Source organism: Podarcis muralis, chromosome 2 (assembly GCF_964188315.1).
Source record: "Podarcis muralis chromosome 2, rPodMur119.hap1.1, whole genome shotgun sequence".
In the NCBI taxonomy this organism is placed as follows: Eukaryota; Metazoa; Chordata; class Lepidosauria; order Squamata; family Lacertidae; genus Podarcis; species Podarcis muralis.
Window position 1 is genome coordinate 76,395,896 of NC_135656.1, and position 26,999 is coordinate 76,422,894.

A 26,999-nucleotide genomic window follows, 5' to 3' on the forward strand; every position below is an offset into this window, starting at 1 on the left:
CAGGATTTTTAAATTATAATTTCATCTTCCAAATTTTAAAATCAGAATGCAGTGTTTATTTCTATATTCTGGTTATAATATTAGCAACCATGGACTCTTATTGATTTAAGCAGTCTGATTTGTCAAAAGTACATATTGGATTTTTACAGTGTAATAGATTGTACTAGATAGTCTTCAGTTCCCATGCCAGATCTCCTATTTTATTATTTTATAATATGATACATATTGCTAACGAATAGCATATTTTAAACATACTAATTAAACTTTTGAAAATTGTACTGTTAGAACAGTCAACTTATGCCAGTTTGAAATGACACCTAGATTGTTGGAGCATTATAGGGTAAGCTCTTGGGAATGCCTTTTCTTTTATGAAGCCCAGATCTGTGGTTTTCCAATAGTGTGCTTTGAAAACTTGGGGTTTGTTGAAAGTTTAGCAAGGGTTCCCCAGTGAAAATATTGGTAATGACAGGCAAGCTTACTTAAACAACTGCTTGCTCACCAGTCTTTCCCCTTCCAAAGCGGAACTGCAGGAGATACTAAGTTTGGGGATGGGAAAACACAAGGCTGCACTGCACCTTGAAATTCCCCAGGTGTAGACGAGAGACGTGAGTGTTAACACTCAAAGAGGAACAATTGGCAGCTGCCCATGTCCCCTAAGAGAAAAATTCATTGAGCACCAGGGGATGACGTTAGTTTCTTCAAAGATGAGAAAGGCTACGGGGCCTGTCTTCTTTCTCCCATGAGTATATTGAAAGTGTAGAAGATTCTGCCAGTGTAGAGCCACTAGCAGTATCTATTTCTCCTGGGAATAAAGGGGTTTGAACTAGAAGTTCCATGACAGCACCTTGGGACTTCTTCTTCATGAGACCTGTGATCCTGGTAGAAAGAGACATTTGCAATGTCACTAAGCTGGCAGACACTAGAGCAGCAGTAGAGGCTTTCCCCATCTTTGGAGGAGCCATTGTCTGCCGCCACCACCACCCCACCATACGTTTTCTCCCATTGGGGTGGGGCTGTGTCTGTCTTGACTGCTCTTTTTATTTGTGTTATTTCTGACAGTAAGAGCTGTTCGACAGTGGAATTTGCTGCCAAGGAGTGTGGTGGAGTCTCCTTCTTTGGAGGTCTTTAAGCAGAGGCTTGACAACCATATGTCAGGAGTACTCTGATGGTGTTTCCTGCTTGGCAGGGGGTTGGACTCGATGGCCCTTGTGGTCTATTCCAACTCTATGATTCTATGTGTGAGCAGATCAGACAAGCCTGCCAAGCGTCCTATGTCAACTTTAGAACATGCCCCAGAAACCTTTGCAACACAGTATAAGTAAGTTTCTATATTAAGCAGGTCAGTGTCAAAAGTATTTCCTGACAGAAGAACACAGAATCCAAAACACTGGGTTAGATAATTTCAAATTATTGCTTTAGGCTTTGCAGTATAAAAACTATTATTATTGCTCCAAAGTGTTTATGACTTTCTATTATTACTGCAACAGAAGAGGCCTTGGTGGTAAATGATAAACTTGGTTGTAAATTTATGTTCAGGAAGCTCATTCATGCATATAAATACATCATAAAAATTTGCATTAAACTTTATTTAAACATGCTCATAACGTGTTTTTTGGGCCCTTTTTATTTAAATCCCCCTTTGTCTTGTGTTCTGTCTGTGCGTACTGATTGTTTACTGTCTGTTTTTGTTTGTTTGTTACAATTTTTATCACATAGGCAAAATGCAGGATGGGAATATGGAGAACAACCAGAATAAAGGTAACCTTCTTTTATATTAAGGAGGATTTTAAACATCTACTTGAATTTAGTTCTGCAAGTATAGTATCAGGAATATCACCCCCACAAAAAAAGAGTACTTCAAAAGCAAACTTTTTAATTTTTTTATTCCTATGACAAAAACAACACTGTAAACAGTCCAGCCTTTTTCTTGCCTCCTTTAAGCCTTCATGTTGGAATAACCAGCCATGGGACGCTGATAGATTCCAACAACTTGGAGCTGTCATATCCATCTTACCAGAAGGCTTCAGTCAACTGCATCATCATGAAAGCTTCATGGAGCTATGCTCACACAACCTCTCTTTTCTAGTGCTGCTTCTGCTATTTCACTTCTGCACTCTTCTCCTTAGTGATATTCTGTGGTTATTACTGTGAAATGCTCACATAGGGAGCACTGTCCGTGCCACCTTGAAGGTATTCTGTGCCAGTGCTAATATCAAGTTGTGCATAAAGAAGGATTTGCAACTTGTGGCTTAGAGAATATTAGTGTATTGGACATTTAACCAAGTTAGGCTAAAATCCTGCAGTTCTATGTGTGAATGCAGGGAAGCATGCACCCAGACAGACGTTGTAGTCACTGCATAGCTAAAGAGCAATACACTTTTCAGATGGACATCAGGATGCATCTGTGTAAAAGTGGTTGCAGAAGAAACTTCAAAAGCACTGCCAGGGCACATGTGGTTCTTCACCACATAGACACATAACCCTTGTAAGATTTCAGCTAGTTGTCAAGCAGTGTGTTTCATCTTTTTAAAACAACAACAAATAATATTTATTTCCTGTGCAGATTATTTAAGTGTATATTCCCTGTGTAAATTAAAAATTAGAATTCTCAAAAGGTCTTTTCTTTGCCGAGTAGTATCGTACCTATTTTTCCAATATAACATTTGCCGTCTACATTTGTCTAACAGCAGTTTATTGACATGTTTTTCTTTGCAGAACGAATATAACTGGTATAGAACAGTTGAACACATTTGTTTTTATAAACTGCGTAAGATAGATGAATAATGAAGAAGATAAATTTTTTAGTTCCTCTTAGGAATTTCAAAATACGGAAACAACACATACAGTCCTACTTGGTGCTAAGCTAAATTGATTATGTCTAACTATTCTTGATAGATCTTCTAAACAGTGTACGCCATAATATACTATGAGTAGTGGAAAATTTCTCCTGAACAACACCATTAAATTTATGTAAGGCCATAGTTGTGCTTTTGCACATCTCCCTTCAGTTTCAGCTGGGATTGCACAGGGGAAGTTTGTAATATATTGTGCCCTATGGCATTTTTATTATTGCACCAACTTTAATAAGCAGCGTGTGAGACAGACACACAGGGATGATGAAGCAATTCTAGTGCAACTTACAGCTACCAGCTTTCCTAACCATTTGAACACTTGCCTTTGCTTTTCTTCATATTTCTTCATGTTTTCAGTTTTAATTATACAAAAGATTATTGTTTTTTGTTGCTACTTCAAATGCAATTGTAATTGCATATATTTTTGAGAGTGGTTTAGAGCATTAAAAGACTGAGCAGGTTCTCGGTTGTGGTAGTTAACATGTTCTGTGTATAGCTGGTATTTTAGCACTTGATGTTTATCTAAATTTACAAGGTGGCAAGAGGCTTTGCTTCCTTTTAACTAAAAGATAAAATCTTCACAGTGATCTTCAGTGTCTAGCTGGAGTGCTCCTATGAATAACTATGGAAGGATGTTGTGCTATAACATCTTCCAGTGTTCTCCTTCTTCTAAGTTTAGTTCTTCATAATGTTAGGTAAGCGTCACCCTCCCAAAAGATTTCAGCAAAATTTCCCCACCCCCTGGAAGTGGTAGAAAGATAATCGCCTCTTCCATAGCGTCTCTGTGTTTCTCTGAGTGTGTGTGAGAAGAGGTTTGCAAAACTGGTAGACAGGGCTGAGCACAATATCTTTTAATAGGCAGTTTTTCTCCTTAAAATCACTCTCGGGGGAAATGGCTTTAAAGATGGCTGGATGGCTGAGGCAAGGGGGAGAATTTGGTTTCTTGCACTCATTCTGTAGGGATGCGGTGGTAGACACATTTCTGCATGCAGTTCTGCTGTCGTGTCTAGGCTGACTCCTGGGCTAAGTAAACTGAATATAAAATCAGTATCTTAAATCTATTCAAGAACTTTTGTTCCAAGATTTACCTTGGACAAACTCTACCACCTCGGAACATGTGCAAGTGTAAAAAATGGTACATGGAGAAGGAGTAAAGCACCCTTTCCCCCTTCATTTCTCTGCTCAAAATTGCACTTCCAAAGGCTGCTTTCCTCTTTAAAGAAATGGAGGGAACCTCTTAGGGCTTGGATAAATGTGTGATGGTTTTTTTCTTTTTCATATACTGAATTCTTTGTAAAAACATACTGCAGTTGTGAGACATTTGACTTCTTCGAGTGTTAGAAAATTAAAATGAAGGTGGAACCTTGAATCTGTGTGCACTACCACCACCACCCTCTCTAGCTCTGACCTTGCCCCATTCAGTAGCAAGGTATGCTGTGAACTTGTAAGTCTGTTTGCTTCAACACACATACACATACCTGATGGTTTCATCCCTTATACAGTGGTACCTCAGGTTACATACGCTTCAGGTTACATACGCTTCAGGTTACACACACCGCTAACCCAGAAATATTACCTCGGGTTAAGAACTTTGCTTCAGGATGAGAACAGAAATCGTGCTCCGGCGGCACAGCAGCAGCGGGAGGCCCCATTAGCTAAAGTGGTGCTTCAGGTTAAGAACAGTTTCAGGTTAAGAACGGACCTCCGGAACGAATTAAGTACTTAACCCAAGGTACCACTGTACTGATCACTGCACTCTGCAGGTAAGGGCCTCCTGTAGATATCATCTTATCAGGAGGTCTGTTCCACACAATATAGGAATCCAGCCTTTAGCATACTGGTATTCTCTTTTTGGCATCTATGGAATTGCCACTTACCTGGAAATCCTGGGGAAGCCATGGTTTGCAGTCATGGCATGACTGCTACCCAGCCCAGAACCATTGTACTTCCATGGTCATTGTGGGAACACCTGTTGTGGGAACAACACTCAACCCAGGGTCAACCCAGCCCTCTCGTCAGCCAGCAGGTGAACTGGTTGACGCCAGAGTCACACCCACTTCCTTTGCCAAAACCTACTTACATCTGTAATCAGTAAGAAGTGTGGCCTACTTCATCCCAACTACCAGTGTCATGTGTATTCCTCATTGGTCTGCCTCTGGCTGGGTTGCATGTTTCTATGCCTGGGCACACAAAGACTTTCCTCTTTCAACAAACCTTTTAAGTAGAGCTCTTTCCTAGTCTGCAGCTTTTTCAAATTGTTTTTAGATGTTTAAATTGTTTTGTTGCTTATGTCTTTGCAGCCCTGGACTCCTTTGGGAGAAAAGATGGGATACATTTTATTATTATTAATAGTAATAGTAATAGTAATAATAATAATAATAATAATAATAATAATAATAATAATAATACAAGAGTTCTCGATAATAGTGTAGCGTTCTCTATTATGGGGAGGCTTGTTAGTAGGGATGAAAGGATCTGCCAAGTTCTTTCAGTTCTCATCTTTATAATCTTAAATTCAGTTTTCCACATTTCTGCAGCAAGTGAATTTTACAAACAACAGATCATCATGAAAAGCCTTCAGTTTTTTGTGCATTTTTCCCTAATTAACACAATTTGTACACAGTTTTGACTAATGTACACATTTTTTCAAGCAGTCTCTCCTAATATAATGCCCTTTTTATGTTTTTTCATGAATATATTCATTCACTCCCAATATATGTGTTTTTATAAGCATTATTTGGTGGGAGAAATGTATCACAAAATTCAGATAGGTGCAAATTTTGAAGGATGGCTGTGTTTCAGTTCTCATATTGTTTTGGAAAGTGTGAGCTTGATAAATTATGCTTTAAATGCAAACTGAATCAAATTCTTCTCCCATCCCTACTTGTAAAGCATGCTGCAAACAGACTTAGAAGTAATCGTCAGACCTTGCCTCTGAATAAAGGAGGTGGAGTAGACGCTGGCATCCAGAGGCAATTTAATTATATAATTCTGAGGAGGCTTCTGATGTAAAAAAAAAGTTAGATAGTTAATTATATAGGTCATAAATCTATCATTCATATCCTGGTCTCAGGATATAGTGTGAGTGCACATGAAACCACTTTTTGCTAAAGGTCTGAGTCTGGTAAGTACTTTGGAAGGGGGATGACGTGAGACCCCATGTAGGCCGCTTTGGGTCAAACAGCAGAATAATAGTGTGATATAAATGCAAGAAAAAACCTTTTTTAAACTTAAAAGTGAAAAACTGCTATAAAACCAACAGACTTTCATTCTAGAGAAGGGGAGGCAGAAGCAGACCTTTGTGTATGTTTTCTAAAGTGCTTTGTAAATTGAAGACTGGGAAATGGTTAGACGCTTATAATCTTATCAAAATAACCCGGCATGTCAACTGTTCTAAGGAAAGCAGTGGTGCAGAAGCCAACACTGAAGGCCAGATATCTCATTTTCTAAATGAAACATTTGAAGTAACGCTACAGTTCTTAAATAATTTCCCCCCTTCTGCACTGTTAGCCAAACAGCAGGATGGTGCTGCCGCAATGGAGATGCAGCCACTGAAGAGTGCTGAAGGTGGAGATGGAGACGATAAAGACAAGAGGAAAGCCAACATGCATAAGAAAGAAAAATCTGTCCTCCAAGGGAAGCTGACTAAATTGGCTGTCCAGATAGGGAAAGCAGGTATGGTGTACATTTGATGGGGTAGCCTATTGTCATGAGGAATGTACTAGAGAGTTTAGACTAATTGCCAGCCAGATCTGCGCACAATAGATAAAAACCATTTCCCAAAGCCATTCCCTTTGTCACTTTTTTTTTTTTTTGTACAAGGAACCCGATTAGCACTCTATGGTTTTGCACTCCACACTCAAGGCATTCAAAGCAATTGTAGTATTAAACACATTTCTTTGGAACCCAAACTGAGACTCCGTGGGGTTCTGCTCATTCTCTGTAGTGATAAGAGTCCAGTGCAATTTCCCCAAGGTATAGCTGAGCTCAAGATCTCGAAATATCACATAGGACGCTGCCTTACGCAGAGTCAGATAATTCTCATAAGTAGTTTTGATGGGCTGTATGTATGTGTGATTCTGGATCATGTCTCTGGGCTTCATAGTTAAGCTGTCAGACACAATAATGATTAAACTGAGATTTTAACACACACAAATGTTGTAGCATGATGTCTTAAATACAAATATATTTTTCACAAGATTTCCACACACCCACCCCACACTTGCTATAGTAAAAGTTAACTTTTTTTGTCTTTTTCAGGTTTGGTGATGTCTGCCATCACTGTCATCATCTTAGTATTATACTTCACTGTTGAAAACTTCGTAGTCAGCAAGAAGCCATGGTTGCCTGAATGCACACCTATCTATGTTCAGTATTTTGTTAAGTTCTTCATAATTGGTGTTACCGTGCTTGTAGTTGCTGTTCCAGAAGGACTTCCACTTGCAGTTACTATTTCCCTCGCTTACTCTGTAAAGGTAAGCAACAGTCTTGAAACCAAGATTTTTTCCGTAGTTATTCAATTTGTTAATAGATTACATAAAAATTGGTTTACTGTTTAGTAAGGTAAACAGGACTGCATGTCAGTGTAATTTTAAAGGTTTTTCAGAATGCTAATGTCTTCAGATGAAAAATGTAGCCGAAGAATAGAATAGAATAGAATAGAATAGAATAGAATAGAATAGAATAGAATAGAATAGAATAGAATAATGTTGACATTGTGCACAGTAGAATATTTCTCTAGAGGAACTTCCCTCACTACTGTGGAACTAATAGTTCAAACAATAACATGGGTGGGCTTTACTTAGGGGGATCTCTTTAAAGAAGTGAATGAAGCAATTGGACTTGGATAAAGAGACATGGATTTCCACTTAAACTGAAGCACCTCAGGTGCCATTGTGTCAACCATTTTGCAGTTATGGGGGGAAAACACTTATGCTAGAATAGCTCAATTTCCAGTAAGGTATATATACCTAATTAAATTATTCTACAGTAGTAGGCTTTCAATATGCATGAATAACATAATCCAGTAAATAATGCAAATGCATTTGAATGGGAACCCAAACACCAAAGCAGAGTCTGAAATACAATTCACAATGAACTTAATTGCCTTAGGACAGCAGATCTCTGTACTGTGTGATGAGGGTTTCCTGTGCTAGTTTGTATGGAGTTATGTACGGAACTGGTACTCATTGTGGTGAAATGTAATAGAGTTTACTGTCTATTTTTTTCCTCAAAGAGGATTTTTTCAGGGTGTTGGTAGGCACTTATTGTTGTAACGTAATTCCTGTTTTTCCGCAAACTACGACTTCTTCTTCTTCTTCTTCTTCTTCTTCTTCTTCTTCTTCTTCTTCTTCTTCTTCCTCCTCCTCCTCCTCTTCTTCTTCTTCGATAAATTGAAATTACCACTTCCTCTCTTTATCTGCTCCCTTAACATGCTTGCTTATCACCTTGCATTACTTTAGCCTGGTAAAACCATCAATTACACATGGCAAAATATCTGTACCTATATTAGAAAACTGAGTGCTGAGTCATTGCATTAGAGGTTCATGTGCAATGCACATCTTCCTCCTCTCATCCTCAATTTGCTTACACAGGCCAAGGAACACTCAGATGTGTACAGTATTTATCATTTGCTATTCAGCTTTGAGGTCTCTTAATATTCCCTTAAGACTTTCCCCCAAGGATGCTTCTGAATTTTCTTTCAAAGTTAGTGTTTTAGTGGTTCCCGCTTCCCTTTTCTTGGATTGCGGAGCTGTACCTATGAAGGTTTTTGTTGCCATTTTTCTTGGCTTGGATTTCCAGAATTTGTAAAGACTGCTGTCTATACTGATGCATTGCTGCCATCACAATGCTTAATACCATTCTTAGTAGCTTTAATATTCTGGCTTTTTAATAGCAGTTCTGAAACACTGTATTAGTTTTGTTCTTAGATTATATAAACACAATCTCAACAACAATGACATATAGACAAACAAAAAAAAGGCTGGTAATGGGAGGAAGGCATAGAGAGCAGCAAGAGCTACCATAAACATTCATAATAGAACATGTGTGTTTCTCTGAGTTCCATTCCTGCCTTTCTCCTCCCCCCCTCCCTGCAAATGTTTCCATTACAAGTAAGGATCAGTGTTTGGGTGGAGAGCTCCACTGAAGTCTAAAATACCAGAACCTTTCCATTCCAAGAAATGTAAATGCAGTGGTGTAGACAACTGTATGCTGAAAAGCAAACAAAGAAAACAGAAATGACTGGGGGTTTTTTAAATGTGCATGATCACTCATGCACACAGCTTACCTAAATGGAAAAGAATAATGGAAATGGAAGAAATGGAAAGTTCAGCAAGAGCAAACTGTACATGCACTGCTACCAAAATTAATTATAGAAATCCTTAATGTAAAATTGGAAGATAAGTAGAGTGGAACACAGGACAGAGCCATCTGTAGAATTACAAAATGGAATGGAAGAAATATGTCCACTCCTACTTTGGTTTAATGCTTTGTGTGGGTGGGTAAGTGTATCTTTCAAATGAATTTCAGTATTTTTGTACTGATGTTTGAAAACTGTAGCCAGATTGTATTGTTCTTGTTCTGCTGATTGTCTCATGTGCCTAAAAAAACAAACAAAAAAAAACACCCAACCATTAAAATATTGGCAGATATTAAGTCACATTAATCCCTCATTTACAGGAATTTTGTAAAAATGCATTTTGTGTACCTGAAGTTTCTATGTTTTACAAGTGCAAATGGGATTTTGTGGAAAGATTAATCCATCTGCTCTACTTAAGAAATGCTTATGCATTTAATTAGCATAAGGGATTTTCAACCTATTTACCAAATAGGCTTTATTTTTTTCTTCTTTTTCAGAAAATGATGAAAGATAACAATCTGGTCCGTCATTTGGATGCGTGTGAGACGATGGGTAATGCTACAGCCATCTGCTCTGATAAAACAGGGACGTTAACCACCAACCGGATGACAGTAGTACAAGCGTACATTGGAGATACCCATTACAAAGAGATCCCTGACCCAGATTCCATTCCAGCCAAAATTCTGGATTTGCTGGTTAATGCAATTGCCATCAACAGCGCTTACACTTCAAAAGTTCTGGTAGGTAGGCTTTGATTTCAGACACTAAAAAGACATTTGGGGAATCTGTGTCAATACTTAGAATTCTCTTTCCACTGTAATAAAAATGCTGTTGTGTGAAGGTTTGGTCAAAGTAAGAATAAGTCTATATCTATATGTTTTGTAAGGGACGCGGGTGGCGCTGTGGGTAAAAGCCTCAGCGCCTAGGGCTTGCCGATCGAAAGGTCGGCGGTTCGAATCCCCGCGGCGGGGTGTGCTCCCGCTGCTCGGTCCCAGCGCCTGCCAACTTAGCAGTTCGAAAGCACCCCCGGGTGCAGGTAGATAAATAGGGACCGCTTACCAGCGGGAAGGTAAACGGCGTTCCGTGTGCTGCGCTGGCTCGCCAGATGCAGCTTCGTCACGCTGGCCACGTGACCCGGAAGTGTCTTCGGACAGCGCTGGCCCCTGGCCTCTTAAGCGAGATGGGCGCGCAACCCCAGAGTCTGTCAAGACTGGCCCGTACGGGCAGGGGTACCTTTACCTTTACCTTATATGTTTTGTAGTTTTCAAAGAAATGTTTCGAAAACCATTCTGTTTTGTAACTTACATGTGCCATGCCAAATTTTCATGAAGTTGATATTTTTAGGTAAGAGGTGGGTTTATAAAGAATGTCTAAAGGCCCCCAAAATCTATTAAAACTTATCTTTCACATTTTTTGTCCCTGTAGACAGCGCAGATCACTATTGCATAATTCAAGCAAGTCAAGGTTCATATAGTAATAAATAATGATAATAATGATGAGGATGACATTTGCACAGTACTTTCCACTGTTCAAAGTGCTTCGCATGCACTACTTACTTGTAATCCTAACAACTAAATCAGTATTATTATCCTTCTTATTGCACATGAGGGGATTGAGGCTAAGATAAAATGGCTTACTTTACGCTGGCTAGTAAATATGATCACACACACACACAATCTGTCTATCCAGACAAGCAAGATGCATTTTCACAGTTCAGAAACTCATATCCAGCCAGGCAAAAAGCACTCAACAATGGCATGGAACAGGGCAGGTGAAAGGTGGGTGTGGCCTAATCAGAGTCCCAAGAGCTGTACAGAAATATCATCTGGCCCGGAAGTACTCCTCCCCTCCCCGGGGCAACCTCTGTGCTGCCTTCTTAGATCTAAAGGCAGCCTTTGACAGCGTTCCTAGAAATATTCTTTGGGAGAAACTTGCGAAACAGGGCATTGATAGAAGACTCTTATGGCTCATAAGTCAGCTCCACGAAGGTACCCTTGCCAGAGTGAGACTTACTCCTGCGGGCGACCTCACAAATTCGATACCAATAAACAAGGGAGTGCGCCAAGGATGTATATTGGCTCCCTGCCTATTCAACCTTTTCATCAGCGACATGCGAGCACCCCTAGTTAACTCATCTCCAAGTACACACGCGCCTAGACTAGCGGATTACCGCTGCCCACTCCTTTTATATGCGGATGACGCGGTAATTCTATCTTATACACGTGTTGGACTAACCAGAGCTCTGAAGATCTTTGCCACGTATTGCCAACTCAACCAATTAACCATCAACCACGCTAAGTCCAAGATTCTGATTTTCTCCAGAAGCCGGAGATTATACAAATGGAAGCTTGGTGGAGCAAAAATAGAGCAAGTCCTAAAATTTCAATATCTAGGAGTTATTTTTCAATACAACTTGGGATGGAAAGCTCAAATTCAACACCTACTCAACAAGGCCAAAACCCTGTCATATGCGCTCCTCCGATTTTTCTTTTCGGACGGAGCTCTGCATGTTCCCTCGGCCCTAAAGGTGTTCAAGGCAAAAGTGGTTGCAGTGCTTGCTTATGCTGCCCCGCTCTGGGCCGTGATGACAGATCTTGCTCCCCTTGAGACTCTGCAAAGCCAATTCCTACGCCGGCTCCTAATGCTCCCCCTGTGCGTAAGCAACGCAGCCATGCGACTAGAATTGAAGATCGCATCCTTAGAAACTTGCCTGTGGAAGCAAGTCTTCAATTACTGGTTATCATTGTGGCATAGATTACCAAATCATTACCTTGTCCAATGCTTATGGCGAGATGAATTCTCCAGCCTTTGGACTAGTAAAATTCATGCCAAACTCCTGAGCTATGGAATCTCTCCCTCAGATTCCCTAAAACTAGATCAAATCACTGCTCAAAGACTGATCTGTCAAAGACTGGATGACATCGACTTGCAGCAAAATTATACGCTGGGGGGAGGTGTTTGTTCGCCCCAGAACATTGGTATCACTTTAACTTATTGCGTTCCATCATACCTCTCCTCCCTTTCGACTGTTGCCCATAGACTGGCCTTCACCAAAGCGAGGTTCAACGTTTTCCCCTCCAATGTCCTGAGACATAGATTCTCAAAGGGCCAAGTCCCTGCCACGTGCGAATGTGATAAGGTGACGCCGGAGTCGCTCCAGCACATTATGTTCACTTGCCCCCTGTTCAATGTGCCACGGGCAAATTTGTTGGGATCAATCATACAGAAACTAGAGGGTACCCCACCAAAATTCCACCTTGCCCAAATCTTGCAGGATAAGGATTCCCACACAACCCTGAAAGTGGCTAGGTTCCTGGTCGCTGTCCTCTCCCAAAAGCGACGCCAAGGAGCGCTACAAGCTAATTAAGGCGTAGCATGCCTTTCCATCTTATAGTATTTATTGTTATAGTGGTATTTTAGCGACTGTTTTTTTTTTTTTTTCTTTTCCCCAAGGCACAAGCTGTCACTTATGTGTTGTTTTTACCTGTATGGGCCTATGGCCGTAATAAATATTATCGTTATCGTTATCGTTATCGTTAATAGCTGCAGGGCTGCATCAGATCCCTACCCCTTGAACTAGATGAATAACGATCATACTGTTTTTGTATTACATTTTGTTTAAAGAGGAATAGGTTGGAACTATTTATTCGTTGTGTGGCTAGAAGAATAGTTTCAAGAAGAATCTGTAGTTGAGAGTTCTGTTTATTTATTTTGCCATATCATGTTTATTAATTTTACAATAACCATTACAATCTCTCCGCTTATATTATACATTTTGGCTTTTTAGGGCCATGACTTCCTTCAAACCTTCCTTGTCATTTTCTATCTTTCATTTCAGATTTCTGCATTTTCACTACTTAACCATTGCTTTAAAATCAAAAACATCAGAGCATCATATTTTCTTATTCTTCTCTGCAGTGATTTTTATACCTTTCCTTAAAAGCTTCTTGCAATCCTATCAACGTCTTTCAAATAATTTACAAATTAATTCCTATCAATTGTCTTTCAAATAATTTACAAATTTAGTCCAGTCCTTGATGAACTTCTGGTCCCACTGTTCTCAGATTCTTCCTGTCATTTTGGCCAGTTCCTCATACTCCATTAACTTCAGTTGCCATTCTTCCTTTGTCAGTAATTCCTCTTGTTTCCACTTCTGTGCTAATAAAATTCTTGCTGCAGTTGTTGCATATAGGAAAAGCTTAGTATCTTGTGTGTTAATGTCTGTACCTACAATTCCCAGTAGAAAAACTTCCATTTTTCCCCGTATATATATATATTTCAACATTTTCTTAATTTCATTATATATCATATCCCAGAAGCAGTTCACTTTCTTACATTCCCACCACATATGATAAAAGGTACCTTCTTTTTCCTTACATTTCCAGCATTTATTATCTACCTTATAGAGTTTGGCTAGCTTCACCGGTGTAATATACCATCTATACATAATTTTATCACATTTTCTCTTAAGGCATTACACACTGTAAATTTTATTCCTTCTTTCCATAATTTTCCCCAATCTTCTAACTTTATATTATAGCCAAAATCTTTAGCCCAATGAATCATTACCGACTTTACCTCTTCATCTTTCAGATGCCATTCCAGCAATATTTTATACATTTTTGACAATGTTTTATATTTGTTATTCAATATTTCAATTTCGAATTTTGATTTGGTATTTCCAAATACATTTTTCTTCATATCATCCTTAAACATCTCATTAATTTGGTAGTAGTGCAACCAATCATTAACAAATTCTTTCACCTCTTCGTATGGTTTTAATTTCCATTTATTGCCATCATTTTTGAGTAACATTTCATATGTTACCCAATTTTTATTCATATTTATTTTCTTAACACTCATAGCTTCTAACGGTGATAACCACCAGGGTATTTTCCTTTCCAATAGGTTTTTGTACCTATTCCATACTTCATAGAGAGACGTTCGGAATATGTGATTTCCAAATCCTTTATGTACCTTCTTTTTATCATACCATAAATATGCGTGCCACCCAAATCTGTTATCATGGCCTTCTAAATCTAATAAATCTATTCTTTCCAATAATATTCATTCCTTTAACAAACAGAGGCAGGCTGCTTCATAATACAGTTTCAAGTCTGGCAGGCAAAACTACCTCTTTCTTTACAGTCTGTTAATAGTTTAAATTTAATTCTCGGTTTCTTCCCTTGCCAGATATATCTTGAAATTATCTTTTGCCAATCTTTAAATATACCTGCCCCCTTGATTGTTGGAATTGATTGGAACAAAAACAACATCTTTGGTAGCACATTCATTTTAATTACAGATATCCTACCCAGGAGTGATAATTTCATTCATTCCCACACTTCCAAGTCTCTCCTTATTTCATTCCACACCATTATATAGTTATCTTGAAACAAATTTATATTCTTTGAGGTTAACCAAATTCCCAAATATTTGAGAGTTCTGTTTAGCCCTTTCCTTACCCATTAGTTGTTTTAGAACATTGAAATATTAGTTGTTTTAGAACATTGAACTAAACTAAGATTTTAAAAATGAATAGTGGATTATTGTATATTTAGACAAATGAGAGAAATTATCACAGTTATCGTGAGTTCAACAGCCTGATCTGAATGCACAACTTGTCTCACATAACTCTTCTGATTAGGATTTATGGTTAGGACAGTTTTCTAAACAATTATTTTCAAAAATTCCAGGTAACTTTGTTTTTGCATTGTATCATGTTTCAGCCTCAGTTTAGATACATATTTCTTTTCTTTTTTTTAGTTTAAGTTTATTTGGCATCTGCAAATACTTGGTTGCAAAGACTCTATTTTAATTTGAATGGTGTATACAAATAATAATAATAATAACTTTGATTGTTGTGCACTTTAGACCCGGGGCAGTCAGCCACCATGGCAGTCTGGTACAGCTGATACTCAGCCTGCAAGAAAAGATTTATGGTATGATTAGCATAGCAGAAATTGCAGGTGGAAATAAAATAATAGCTTTCATTGTAGCAGAGTTAAATTTCTTTTATTTCTTTGCTTTAATTTTGAGAGTTAATAAACATGAAACAGCCTAAAATAATTTCATTTTAAAGCGTAAAGCAGATTCGTTCTCACTACAGATTGCGGACAGTAGTCTGCAAGGAAATGGTTTGTGCTGAAGCATTCCAGGAGAGGAAATGTCACTGCCAATTCTCGCCACCGTATGCTTTATTTTATTACACCATGGTGAGATTGTGGGATCTGCAGCTGTTCTAGCAGGTCTCACAGAATTTAAGACCTCTTCTGAAAATTATTGTCTTTTCTTATTTATACTTAAATTTACTCAGGTACACTCAAAACAATGAGTATCTTTTATTAAAAATTACTTTAAACCACAGCAGAAATGCCTGTCTCAATTAGGGAGGAGGACAAGCCTGCATTGAGTAAATATGTCGGTGGATGCAAACAATTATTTAGATTATGGTTAGGTCAGACCTGGGCTGGATCTAGACACATCGAAAAAGTGTTTCAGAAAAATGTGTTGTAAACCTCAAAGTGCAAAATCACGTTGGTGAAAAACGGAACTCCACAGCGCCGTCTGGTGTCACAGTATTATAACACATATAAAACGCTTTTTCTTTAGTAATGTAGCTGAGTCACTGGCCTTGGGGGGTCACACTTTTTATTCTTTTGTTAAGAAGTTACATTTCTAAAATCCTTTTAGAAATTATTTGTCATGATGGTCAAAACATATTATCAGAGGAAAATACATTTATTTTGAATGAATTTTATAGCCTTTATTAAGTTGCTGAAGAGAAGGAAAGGTGATTTATATGGGGGGACTGTTGCCTAGGTACTCAGTGTGTACAAAATCGAGGGTTTTGTTATGTTTTCTTGAATACAATTTACTTCCTTGTATTGATGTCAATTACCTTGATACCTTTATGGTACAAGGTGAATGAATGAATCAATAATAACCTTACTAATGGTCGTTATTATCCCCAGATGGAGAGCTCAGACCAAGAAATAATGGCTTTCCTCAAATCCAGTGACTCCACCCATCACTATAATAGGGTTTCAACAGAGAACTTGCAGTTCAAAGCTCATGTTTTTAACAAACACAGTACATCAGCTCTCTTCCATTCTGTTAATATTAAGGGTCACTGTTAAATAGAAATGCAATTGAAGTAACATGTTATCTTTTAACATGTTATCTGGATGTGCATATTTTGGTGCAATTTTTTTTAAAAAAATGATTTTTATTATTATTTTGTTGGCCGCTTTGCATTCTGCAAGGAAAGGGAGAGGGTGAAATGTCTTTATTTATTTGAATTTGTGTGGTAAGTTAAGATTTCCAGAGTAAGACCCAGATGACAAGTTACACATACTTTGCTCTTACCTTTTTTGGTTTTAAATGGGCTGCAGAGGCCTATAGTTGGGAGCACAAAACTAGAGTGGGGGACAGAGTGCTCTTTTCTACGCCTCGTCCACACGGTGGAAAGCAGCATCCGGGAAAATTTTGAATAGAAAGTCTGCCTGAGAGGAAAGGTTAGGCAGCTGACCTGGCCCTCTACAAGTGCTCCAATCAAGATCTCAAGCTTCTGCTGCTTTACTAAAAAATAAAAAAGGGAAATATCGGAGGGAAAGCTGCACATGCATAGTGTGGCTTTATGTAAGATCTTTATGCTGTGGGGACACGAAGGAAAGTTTGAAATCCCAATTCTTTCTTTCTCCTTAGCCACCAGACAAGGATGGTGGTCTACCTCGCCAGGTTGGCAACAAGACAGAGTGTGGATTGCTGGGGTTTGTCTTGGACCTAAAGCAGGATTACCAGCCTGCCCGGAATCAAATACCTGAAGAGAAGCTCTACAAAGTGTACACATTTAACTCTGTGAGAAAATCAATGAGTACTGTCATCAAAATGCCAGATGAAAGTTTCCGAATGTACAGCAAAGGAGCTTCTGAAATTGTCCTAAAGAAGTATGTACTTAATATTTGCTTTGAACACGTCACAAAATTTGGGTATGCGCGTGATCCAGTTCTCATTATTTGGTTAGTTTAAATCTTACTAACACAGATTGACAGATGCGCACACAGAGACCTTAAATGTACAGCATGGAACAATGGAACATGTTTTTACATTATCAAGTGCTCTCCTGTGAGATGCCATGTATTAGGTGATTCCTAAATAAGTCCCATGGTAATGAATGGGAGCTAAGGAAGAGCACTACTGCGTATGCATAGCTGCCATTCATTTAAGTGAGACGTAGAAGAAATTCCTGGCAGACATGGTACATGTCCTTTTATCTTATTTATCACAAAGAAGTAAATTGTTATTTTTCTGCTTCCTGGAAAAAGTATAGATTAATTGATTGAATTGAATTATTTTAAGAATAACAGCAGCACATTTAAAAGTGTGTATTATTATTTATCATGAATGGATGAGATAGTACTCACTGTTACTAATTGGCTTACTATGAGTGGCTTGCTAAAAGTCTGATTCAGGGCTTGTTAAACTTAAATTCAGTTCTTCTAGGTTCAAGACCAATGATTTTTAAACACTGAACCCCCTCACATTATTCAGACTACCTTTGTTATGCATTCAAGGCTTCTTCTCTATCTTTGTTCTAACATTTATTATTTTTTTGCCAACAAAGAGATGTTATAATTCGTTATTTCCACTGATAACTAGAATTCCATCACCCATTTGGCTTAGGAAGGTACCAATCAATTTGCTACTTATTAAAATTAATTCTGTATCTCAGGCATGTTGAAATCTTTATTCTTTGTTGTCTAGTAAATTGTTTCTGAACTGTAGAATTGCTGCTGGTATCCTTTCCTTCCAGGTGTTCTAAGATTCTTAATTCAGCTGGCGAGCCTCGCATCTTCAGACCTCGTGATCGGGATGAGATGGTAAAGAAAGTGATTGAACCTATGGCCTGTGATGGATTGAGAACTATCTGTGTTGCTTATCGAGACTTCCCCAGCAGCCCTGAACCAGACTGGGAGGATGAAAACGACATTCTATCTGACCTGACCTGCATTTGTGTGGTTGGCATAGAAGACCCTGTAAGACCAGAGGTATGCTAAACTTAAGCCCCAATCCTAAACCATTATTCATTTGAAGTAAGTTCCATGAACTAATAATACTAATTTCCAAATAGGTTTTAGGTGTAGAATGTTAAGGCACTCACATTATTATTATTATTATTATTATTATTATTATTATTATTATAATAATAAAAAAAATGTGCTTCCTACAGTTCAGTTTTTGAAAGCAATTCTTTGTACTGCAGTGTGGCCCAAAATACACCATGTTGTATCAAAAGAGGCCCATTCATGCAACATTCCCACCTCCCATTTTTTGCTTCCGTTCATTGTACATACTCATTTTACTCCTGAGGTCTGGGGAACGCTGTGGAATGGTCAGTGTGCTGTTGAGGACTGCAGCTAGTATGAGGAAGAAGGAATTGGTAGATAGAAATAGGTCCAAGCAAGTCTGCACATAGAGATGTTTCTTTTTAAAACACACACACACACACACACACACACAAACATTTTAGCAGGTTTGAGAGTAGTACCAGAAGACTCATGCTTTGATGCATTGTTTACATATTGTTGCACGCGACCCCAATCTCCAAGTGGTGCGAGATTCCAGAGGTTCCAGGTGCTACCCCAGGGTTCATGTTTCCTTTTGGAAATGAGGCACAGCAGACACTGTGGTGTCTTAATGATATATGGTTTCTTTACACACATATGCAACCTAAGCCTACAGTGGAGGGGTCCACAGCCTTAACACCCCATGAGGGTTTTGTTTCTCCCATAGCCGTAGCCTTGGATTCAAGCAGAGATCCACAATGGCTCTCTCTCTCTGCTTGCTGCTCTTCCTCCAGGTCACATCCCTGTCCCCAAACCTCTCATCTCTCAACCCTAAACTGATAACAATACAGTGGTACCTTAGGTTACATACGCTTCAGGTTACAGATGCTTCAAGTTACAGACTCCGCTAACCCAGAAATAGTGCTTCAGGTTAAGAACTTTGCTTCAGAATGAGAACAGAAATCGTGCTCTGGCGGCACGGCAGCAGCAGGAGGGCCCATTAGCTAAAGTGGTGCTTCAGGTTAAGAACAGTTTCAGGTTAAGTACGGACCTCTGGGATGAATTAAGTACTTAACCTGAGGTACCACTGTATGTTCACTTGGGGAGCTTGTTTATTACAAGACATGAATGGGTGCACTTGCTATGATGATTTTTGAAATCATTACTGATAATGTATTAACAAACAGTAGGTGGTTATAAAAGGGCTACATGACTTGTTTTTCTATTCTATTATGTGTCTGGTATATCTAGATGAAATGTCTTCCACTCCAAACAGGTTTCAGCTCATTCACTAAATGGCTTGTTCACTGAATGAAATGTTGCATGGCAGTTTGAAATAAAAATACTGTTTTTTAAATTGATAACTTTTTAAAAAAAATTATGGAGCTCCTCATCTCATCCTCCCAACAGTTTAGTTGCTTCAAGATGGGATCCAAAGGGCACTTCAGCAAGCTAATTCAGTACTGTTTTCTACAGTATCCTCCTGGACCATTTCTGTCAGTTGCTGTTTTGCAGTCTTTCCACTCCTACTTACAGTGCTGGGTTCAAAGAATAGCATTGGTTTCTATGTGTCCACCTCCTGGTAGCTGTGCTGTGGGATGCCACAGAGCGCTATTTTGTTCCCAATGCTGTTTAATATTGATAAAGAACTGCTGGAAGCAGTTGTTAGAATATTTGCTCTCCTAATGTCAGCATGCTAAATGACACCCAGCTCTATCTTGCCATTACAGTCTGAATCAGGAGAGACTGTGATTGTTCTTAATTGGCCCCTGGATGCACTGCTAAGCTGCAGATTGGTAAAATGGAGACTCTGTGCATGAGTGTCCCCATGGGATTTTACCAGTTCTGGATAGGTTTTTACTGACTCTGAAGGAAGCCTTTTGATTTTTGGGGTACTGATAGATCCATCTTTGTTACTGGAGGCCTAGGTAACCACCATAGTGAGGAGCACCTATGTGGAGAAATCACATTTTGCAGTTTGTTTATAGGGACAAAGTTTGTTTTATATGAAGGTAATAGAAGGGTTCAGGTTAAATTACAGTGTATCTATTGGCAGGCGACAGTTGGCTATTAATTATATAAGACAGGACTGGTAAAAGTTAGGTTCTTTTTATACTGGGTTAGAGGATTATAAAAGTGAATTTGGACAGAAATTCTTGATCACAGGAAAAGTGGTCTGATGAGGGGACAATGATAATTTTTTGCTGCTTAAATCTTATTGGTTGAAGTGTAGGCTGACCAGAGCATCAATAGGCTACTGTATTGGGAGAGTGTGGGATTGAAGGAAACTGCTGAGGAGGAGGCAGAAGGAAGAAGGCTGGAGTCTGGAGCAGAAGGAAAAGGAAAAGCAGTATGGGCAAGAGGCTTATTGAGGCTAGGGGAAGCCTAGTAGTGTCACTGCCTCAAAAGAGCTGAATCACTGACTTAAGCTGAAGATTGACAGAAAGGCTATCTAAGGGCACTGAGCAGTGAGGAAGAGTTCAATAAGGAGCTTCTGGATCTGACCAGAGAGGTAACTGCTGGAAAGCCTGGCTCATAAGACAATGAGCAGTCGTCTTCAGTACTTGGTGGCACTGAAAGTTGGCTGACTGGGCAAGAGGAACTAAGAGAAATCGGCATAGAAATTAAATAGGGTTAGGAATTGTGCATTACAAATCAGTCCCTGACCCATAATGTTGGATGCTGTTATTACTAGGTTGTTGTTTTTTATTACACTACTTTCGTGTTTTTATGTTTGTATTTTTGCACACTGCTTAGAGATTTTAGAAACAGACATAGGCAGACAGGCGGACAGCTTAGTTTTCTGAAAATATACTTGCAGCTTCAATGTGAAAGCCAAGATGGTGTTTAAAAACAGCCTGTGCATTCTCTAGAAATGGGTCTATGTGTTGTGACAATAGAATACAAAAGCAGTCCTTTGGATAGTGAAATAAAATAGTTGTAATACCTTATTCATTTTTTTTAAAAAAAGCAATGTGCTAGTTGTCACATGAAACACAGTTGTGTGGCAGCCACTTCATAAGCCTGGTCTCTCCTAACAAGCAGCTCCCAATGCAGCTCTGGTGATTTTCACTTTGTGATAATCTCACAGCCTGTTTTATTTATTTTTGGACCAGTGTGGTTAAAATCATTAGAAATGTGTAGGAATTGTCAGAGTTAAAAGACTTGCCGTTACGTTTGGTCGAAAACATGCATGAGTAAGACAAAAAATAACAAAAATATTTCTTATTGCTGCTGAATGTCAGTGCTGCCACCTCCTACATTCTCTTCCTTCTTCAGCAGGGGGCTACTTTATTAAGTAGCTATTAAGTAAGTCCTAGAATCTAGGACAGCAATGGGGAACTCCTAGTGCACAGATCTAGACAGGGGTCTGAATTTGGCTCATGAGGCCATTTCCCTCAAACTATGTCCACCTTCCCCACACCTGGAGCAAGTAAAGACATGGTGCAAAGGAACTATCAGAAGTTTAAAGTGCTCTCCTGATTATTCCTTGCTAAGTGGGGCTTGCTGACAGCTGCTTGAGGGTGACAGTGTGCCTTCTGTGACAACAAGCCCTTTAGAAGTTGTCACTTGGCACCATAATGACATCAGGTGATTTGCAGGTGGGTGGCACCACCTATCTGTCAAAAATGCCCCACAGCAAACATTTGTTCAACCCATAATTGCCTTGATGCTGCAATCTGACTGGAAGGGGACACATTTCTTTTCCTCTGTGCAGTACTGCTTTTCTTGTAGAAATGGCCCCTCTGAGCTGCTTTTTACCCTACAGGGCAAAATGATGCAGGTAGTCATTCTGTTTCAGAATGCAACTTTCTGAAGAAAACAAACCCTATTTTGCATTTAGTAGGGATTTTTCTGGAGATTTCACACCTGGTAACACATGGCCCTGTTAGGGACGCGGGTGGCGCTGTGGGTAAAGGCCTCAGCGCCTAGGGCTTACCGATCGAAAGGTCGGCGATTCGAATCCCCGCAGCGGGGTGCGCTCCTGTTGCTCAGTCCAAGCGCATGCCAACCTAGCAGTTCGAAAGCACCCCCGGGTGCAAGTAGATAAATAGGGACCGCTTACTGGCGGGAAGGTAAACGGCATTTCCATGTGCTGCACTGGCTCGCCAGATGCAGCTTTGTCACGCTGGCCACGTGACCCGGAAGTGTCTCCGGACAGCGCTGGCCCTCGGCCTCTTAAGTGAGATGGGCGCACAACCCTAGAGTCTGTCAAGACTGGCCCGTATGGGCAGGGGTACCTTTACCTTTACTAACACATGGCCCTACGCATGATTTACTTTCTTAACAGCTTAAGAGGTAACCACATTTGTCTGGATAGTGGGAAGGTGATTCTCATCTCTTTTAAATTAAACAATAAAATATTATGGTTGTTTGTTGCACATGGGTACCCAGAGCTGATATTTAGAAAGTCACGGGGAAACATTACTAAGTCAACTTAATTATGTGAGTGACTGAGACCAACTGAAAGCTGAGAAGAATTTCTGGTAGACGTTTTTTGTGTGTGGTAGAACTTTGGCTGTTTCTTTCCTAGCAGGCCTCATGTGACAATGCCTCATTTTCCCCCTGCGGTAAAATGGCTGTATTCTTAAGACCTGCCAATGCACTTTGGTCTTCCATACAGCATTTCCAACAGTATCTAAAAATGTGGCAAACTTAAAAGTGCAATCTTATACAGAGTTACTCAGAAGTGAGCCCCACTGATTTGCCTCCAGGTAAGAGTGTATAGAAGGGTGGTGAATCTTTTTTCACCCTGAAGGTCACATTACCCTGTGGAAAGCCTTCCAGGGGCTGCATGCCAGTGGTGAGTGGTTCCAGAGGCAAAAGTGGGCAGAACAACTGATGTCATTGTTTATTTATCTGTTTTTAAAAGGCACTGCTTAAAATATTAAAAATCTCTAAGCAGTTTACAGTAAGTTTACACTATGAAACACCATTCAATAAAATTACCTTTAAAACATGATTTTAAAAACAAGATAGAAACATAACTCTACATGACAAATAAAACTGTGCTGTGCACAAAGCAAATGTAAAAGTGTAAGCATCAGAGTGCAGGGCAATTTTTTTAAAAGATTTATTGAAAGGTGATTACTGTCTCTGCCTCACAAATTACCTGAGGGAAGGCATCCCAAGAATAATCCTCTGGTCACTGAATAACCAATAGGGTCTCCTTGGGAGATCTTAAAGAACAGATTGGTCTGTACTGGGAGAAGCAGTCTGCAAAGTATCTTGGCTCCAAGTTGCTTAGGGCTTCAAATATCAACAACAAAACCTTGAATTGGGCTTGGTAGGTAATAGGGAGCCAATGCAGACCTTTCAACACTGGTGTAACATGTACAGTAGGCTATATTTCAGTCACACAGAAGATGGAGGTTTCTGCATACTCTGTCATTCCACCCCCCCCCCCCACCTGCCTTTCCATCTAGGCAAGCAAGAGGCACTATCATAGTTAAAGATCACATTTCAGGCAGGTAAAAGCACTCAAGGAAATCACTGAGCAGGGGGAGTTGTGACCTGAGGAGTAAGTTGTGCCCTGCCTGGAGCCCTGAAGACCAGATACAAAGGCCTGGGGGGCTGCATTCAGTCCCTGGGTCTGAGGTACCCCACCTCTGGGGCCTAGCATTGTCATCTAAAGTAGTCGTATACCTTGGAGTAAAATTTCTTGAACTTGGTAGGGCTTGCTTTTAAGTAGCCATGTGTAGGATTGCACTCAAGAACGTCAACAAATCTGCAGGCAAAGTGTCAGAATCTGAAGAGCTTTTCAATGTGACTTTGGCGACTTCTATGTAGAAGCCACACCGGCCCCTGCCACCCTACGACTTAGCTTCTTTGTCTGCATGTCTGTATCTCTCTTGTGCATAGGATTGTGGCTGCTTCCCCACATGATATTATTAGCCTTACAAGGATTGAGAGAGGTGTGATACGCCAGAATGGCATTAAAGGTAAAGGTAAAGGTACCCCTGCCCGTACAGGCCAGTCTTGCCAGACTCTGGGGTTGTGCGCCCATCTCACTCAAGAGGCCGGGGGCCAGCGCTGTCCGGAGACACTTCCGGGTCACGTGGCCAGCGTGACATCGCTGCTCTAGCGAGCCACAGCTGCACACGGAAACGCCGTTTACCTTCCCGCTAGTAAGCGGTCCCTATTTATCTACTTGCACCCGGGGGTGCTTTCGAACTGCTAGGTTGGCAGGCGCTGGGACCGAACAACAGGAGCGCACCCCGCCACAGGGATTCGAACCGCCGACCTTTCGATCAGCAAGCCCTAGGCGCTGAGGCTTTTACCCACAGCGCCACCCGCATCCCATAGGATGGCATTATGATTGCTCAAATTTATGTAAAGAGGAATTTCTGTGTTACTCTATAGAAGAAAACATTTTGGATCACATCCAATGCTGTGTGAGCAGCATTCTGCTGGTACAACGGGACACCTGTTTCCCCCATGTGCCCCCAAAATTTGAGGGTGCACAGGGGTCTGGAGGGGACAGGAGTGGAAGAAGGAGCACTATTGTGTGCATGGAGTTCTGCTGTGTTTGCAGAGCCTTTGGTTTTAAATAGCAGTAGTCATTGATTGATGGAGTGTCATACATCAAAGCTATATACATAAATTAAATGTTTTTAGTCCACTACTTTGCTAATAGAAGTTCAGTTCTGTGGTTCTAATGATCTCTGTTGTACCTTGAAAGGATTCTTAGTGCACCTTCAGTATTATTCAGGCTGTAACACCTAAACAGAGCTTCATGAGGGATAATTCAGCACAGTTAATTACATTCCTCAGTCTTTTATATAAAAAAGTCATCAATATTCTATGGAGATCTTAACATACAAAATTCTGCAGGAGGACTAGAAACCTCATTACTGCATACTCTGTTTACTCATTGGATTACAACTTCATAAAAGTATTTTTGGAAAATTAATCAACAGTTGTTTTATATAAGCTATTTAGGTTTCTAAACTGGGTTGTGGATGCTGACGGGTTGTGCTAGTTTAAATGATTAGAAAAAATCATAGTAAAATGAAAGTTAAAACTGGAAGCATGCAGTTTATAAGGCATCTCTCTTCATGTTGTCTTGCAATTAATATGTCCCCAAAATTGGGAGACGTTTTAGTTTTCAATCTCGTATAGTTGTAAGATTTGAAGATAAGTTTGTGTGTCGTGGAGCAACCTGTTTATTGTTTAAAATTCACCATGATTTCTTCAAAGGAAAGAAAATTATATCATTTCAGTTAGATCTTTAATTAGGAATCACTATCTGTCAATGCCAAAACAAGGCAAGTATACTTGTACATAAAGTATTGTTTTACAACCTGAATTAGGAACAGTTAAAAAAACAACAACACAGGAGTTTATAGCCTGGCCTGCCTTAGTTCTTGAGCATCTTCTAATTTCTCTTGTTTAAAGCAGAACCTAAGATGAGCCTGCTAGATCATGCCAATGGCCCATCTAATATCCTGTTCTCACAGTGGGAAGCCTGCAAACTGGACTGTTGATATTCTTATTCTTAATGAATTTGTCTAATCTTCTTTTAAAGTTATCCAGGTTGGTGGCCATCATTGCCTTTTCTGGGAGTGAGTCCAATAGTTTAACTATGTGCTGTGTAAATAGGTGCTTTCTTTTATGCTGAATCTTCCAACATTTGGCTTTATTGTATGCCCATGGGAGAGGGATAAAAACTTTTCTCTGTCCATATTTTTCCATGTGAAGTATAATTTTATAAACTTCTATCATGTCGCTATTCGTGTGTCTTTTCTCTTAAGATAAAAAGTCCTAAACACTGCAGTCTTTCCTCAAAGGGGAAGCAATCCACCCCCTTGATCATTTTTGTTTGCCTTTTTATGAACTTTTTCATACATTAACTTTTAAAGAAAATATATCATAGCAATATCCTAACCTCAGCCATATCATGTTATGTCATATGCCATGGTTGTTAGCAACTTTGAGGGCTTAGACGTGGGTGAAAATGTTCTAATAAATAACTATAGTGTGGTGCCTCACACTACAGTAGATGTTAGTGAAAGTTCATGCTAATGTCCTATTTCTTACTTGGTTTTTCTCAAGATTGTATCACAAGTGTATCAGTTCTAACTCTGATTATGCACAGAGTGCACTTCCTTTACCAGTCATTATTTCCCATCCACACTTCTTGAATGTGGATATATAGCAGAATGTGAGCACTGATTCCATTATATCCATGCTGTGAAAGTACCACAACTTCCTTAAGCTGTTCCACTGGTACTTATTTATTTACTACATTTATGTTTATCTCTAATGCCTCTAGTACACTCTTCCTTCATGTAGCTTGGAACAGCTTACGTAGGGCTTCCAAGCAGTCTGCCATCCGCCTATTGATTATGTTGAGCTTTAGCAATATATCTGTGCTTTCAGGACATAATGCTGATTTTCAAATATAAATTCTCCTTGAGTGATCTTTTGTAGGCTTATAACTTATTCATAATGACTTTAGTATTGGCAAGGGATTTTTATTTTTTTTAAGCCACTGAATAGAGGATAGAGAGCATGCCTTCCCATTGCCTTTTCTCCTTGGTGCTATTATTGGAATAGCTGAGCTCAGATAATCTGGTAAGGCGGTGCTGAATTTGTATTTGCTGCTTTAAAATTGTGAGATGTAGCATATACATCTACTGTTAGGTGCTGTTAGTAATAATAATAATTTATAATAATAATAATTTATTATTTATACCCCGCCCATCTGGCTGGGCC

The 26,999-nt window shown here is 39.5% G+C and overlaps 1 protein-coding gene across 19 annotated transcripts in view; it reads left to right on the top strand.

Annotated features, from left to right (window-relative positions):
* The window catches only part of ATP2B2 (ATPase plasma membrane Ca2+ transporting 2), a 355,474-nt gene that overhangs the window by 274,743 nt on the left and 53,732 nt on the right, over positions 1 to 26,999 (top strand). For 14 of the 19 annotated variants that reach the window (XR_013391957.1, XM_077924827.1, XM_077924825.1 and 11 more), the window contains 6 exons: positions 1,717 to 1,758; positions 6,363 to 6,527; positions 7,113 to 7,327; positions 9,711 to 9,953; positions 16,921 to 17,162; positions 18,029 to 18,263. Coding sequence is in view for 18 of the 19 variants with exons in the window: in XM_077924827.1 (XP_077780953.1) it covers positions 1,717 to 1,758; positions 6,363 to 6,527; positions 7,113 to 7,327; positions 9,711 to 9,953; positions 16,921 to 17,162; positions 18,029 to 18,263 (1,142 nt within the window). In the remaining variant the exon portion in view is untranslated. The remainder of the gene's footprint in view (positions 1 to 1,716; positions 1,759 to 6,362; positions 6,528 to 7,112; positions 7,328 to 9,710; positions 9,954 to 16,920; positions 17,163 to 18,028; positions 18,264 to 26,999) is intronic. The other 5 variants (XM_077924817.1, XM_077924818.1, XM_077924819.1 and 2 more) reach the window with 1 other exon arrangement.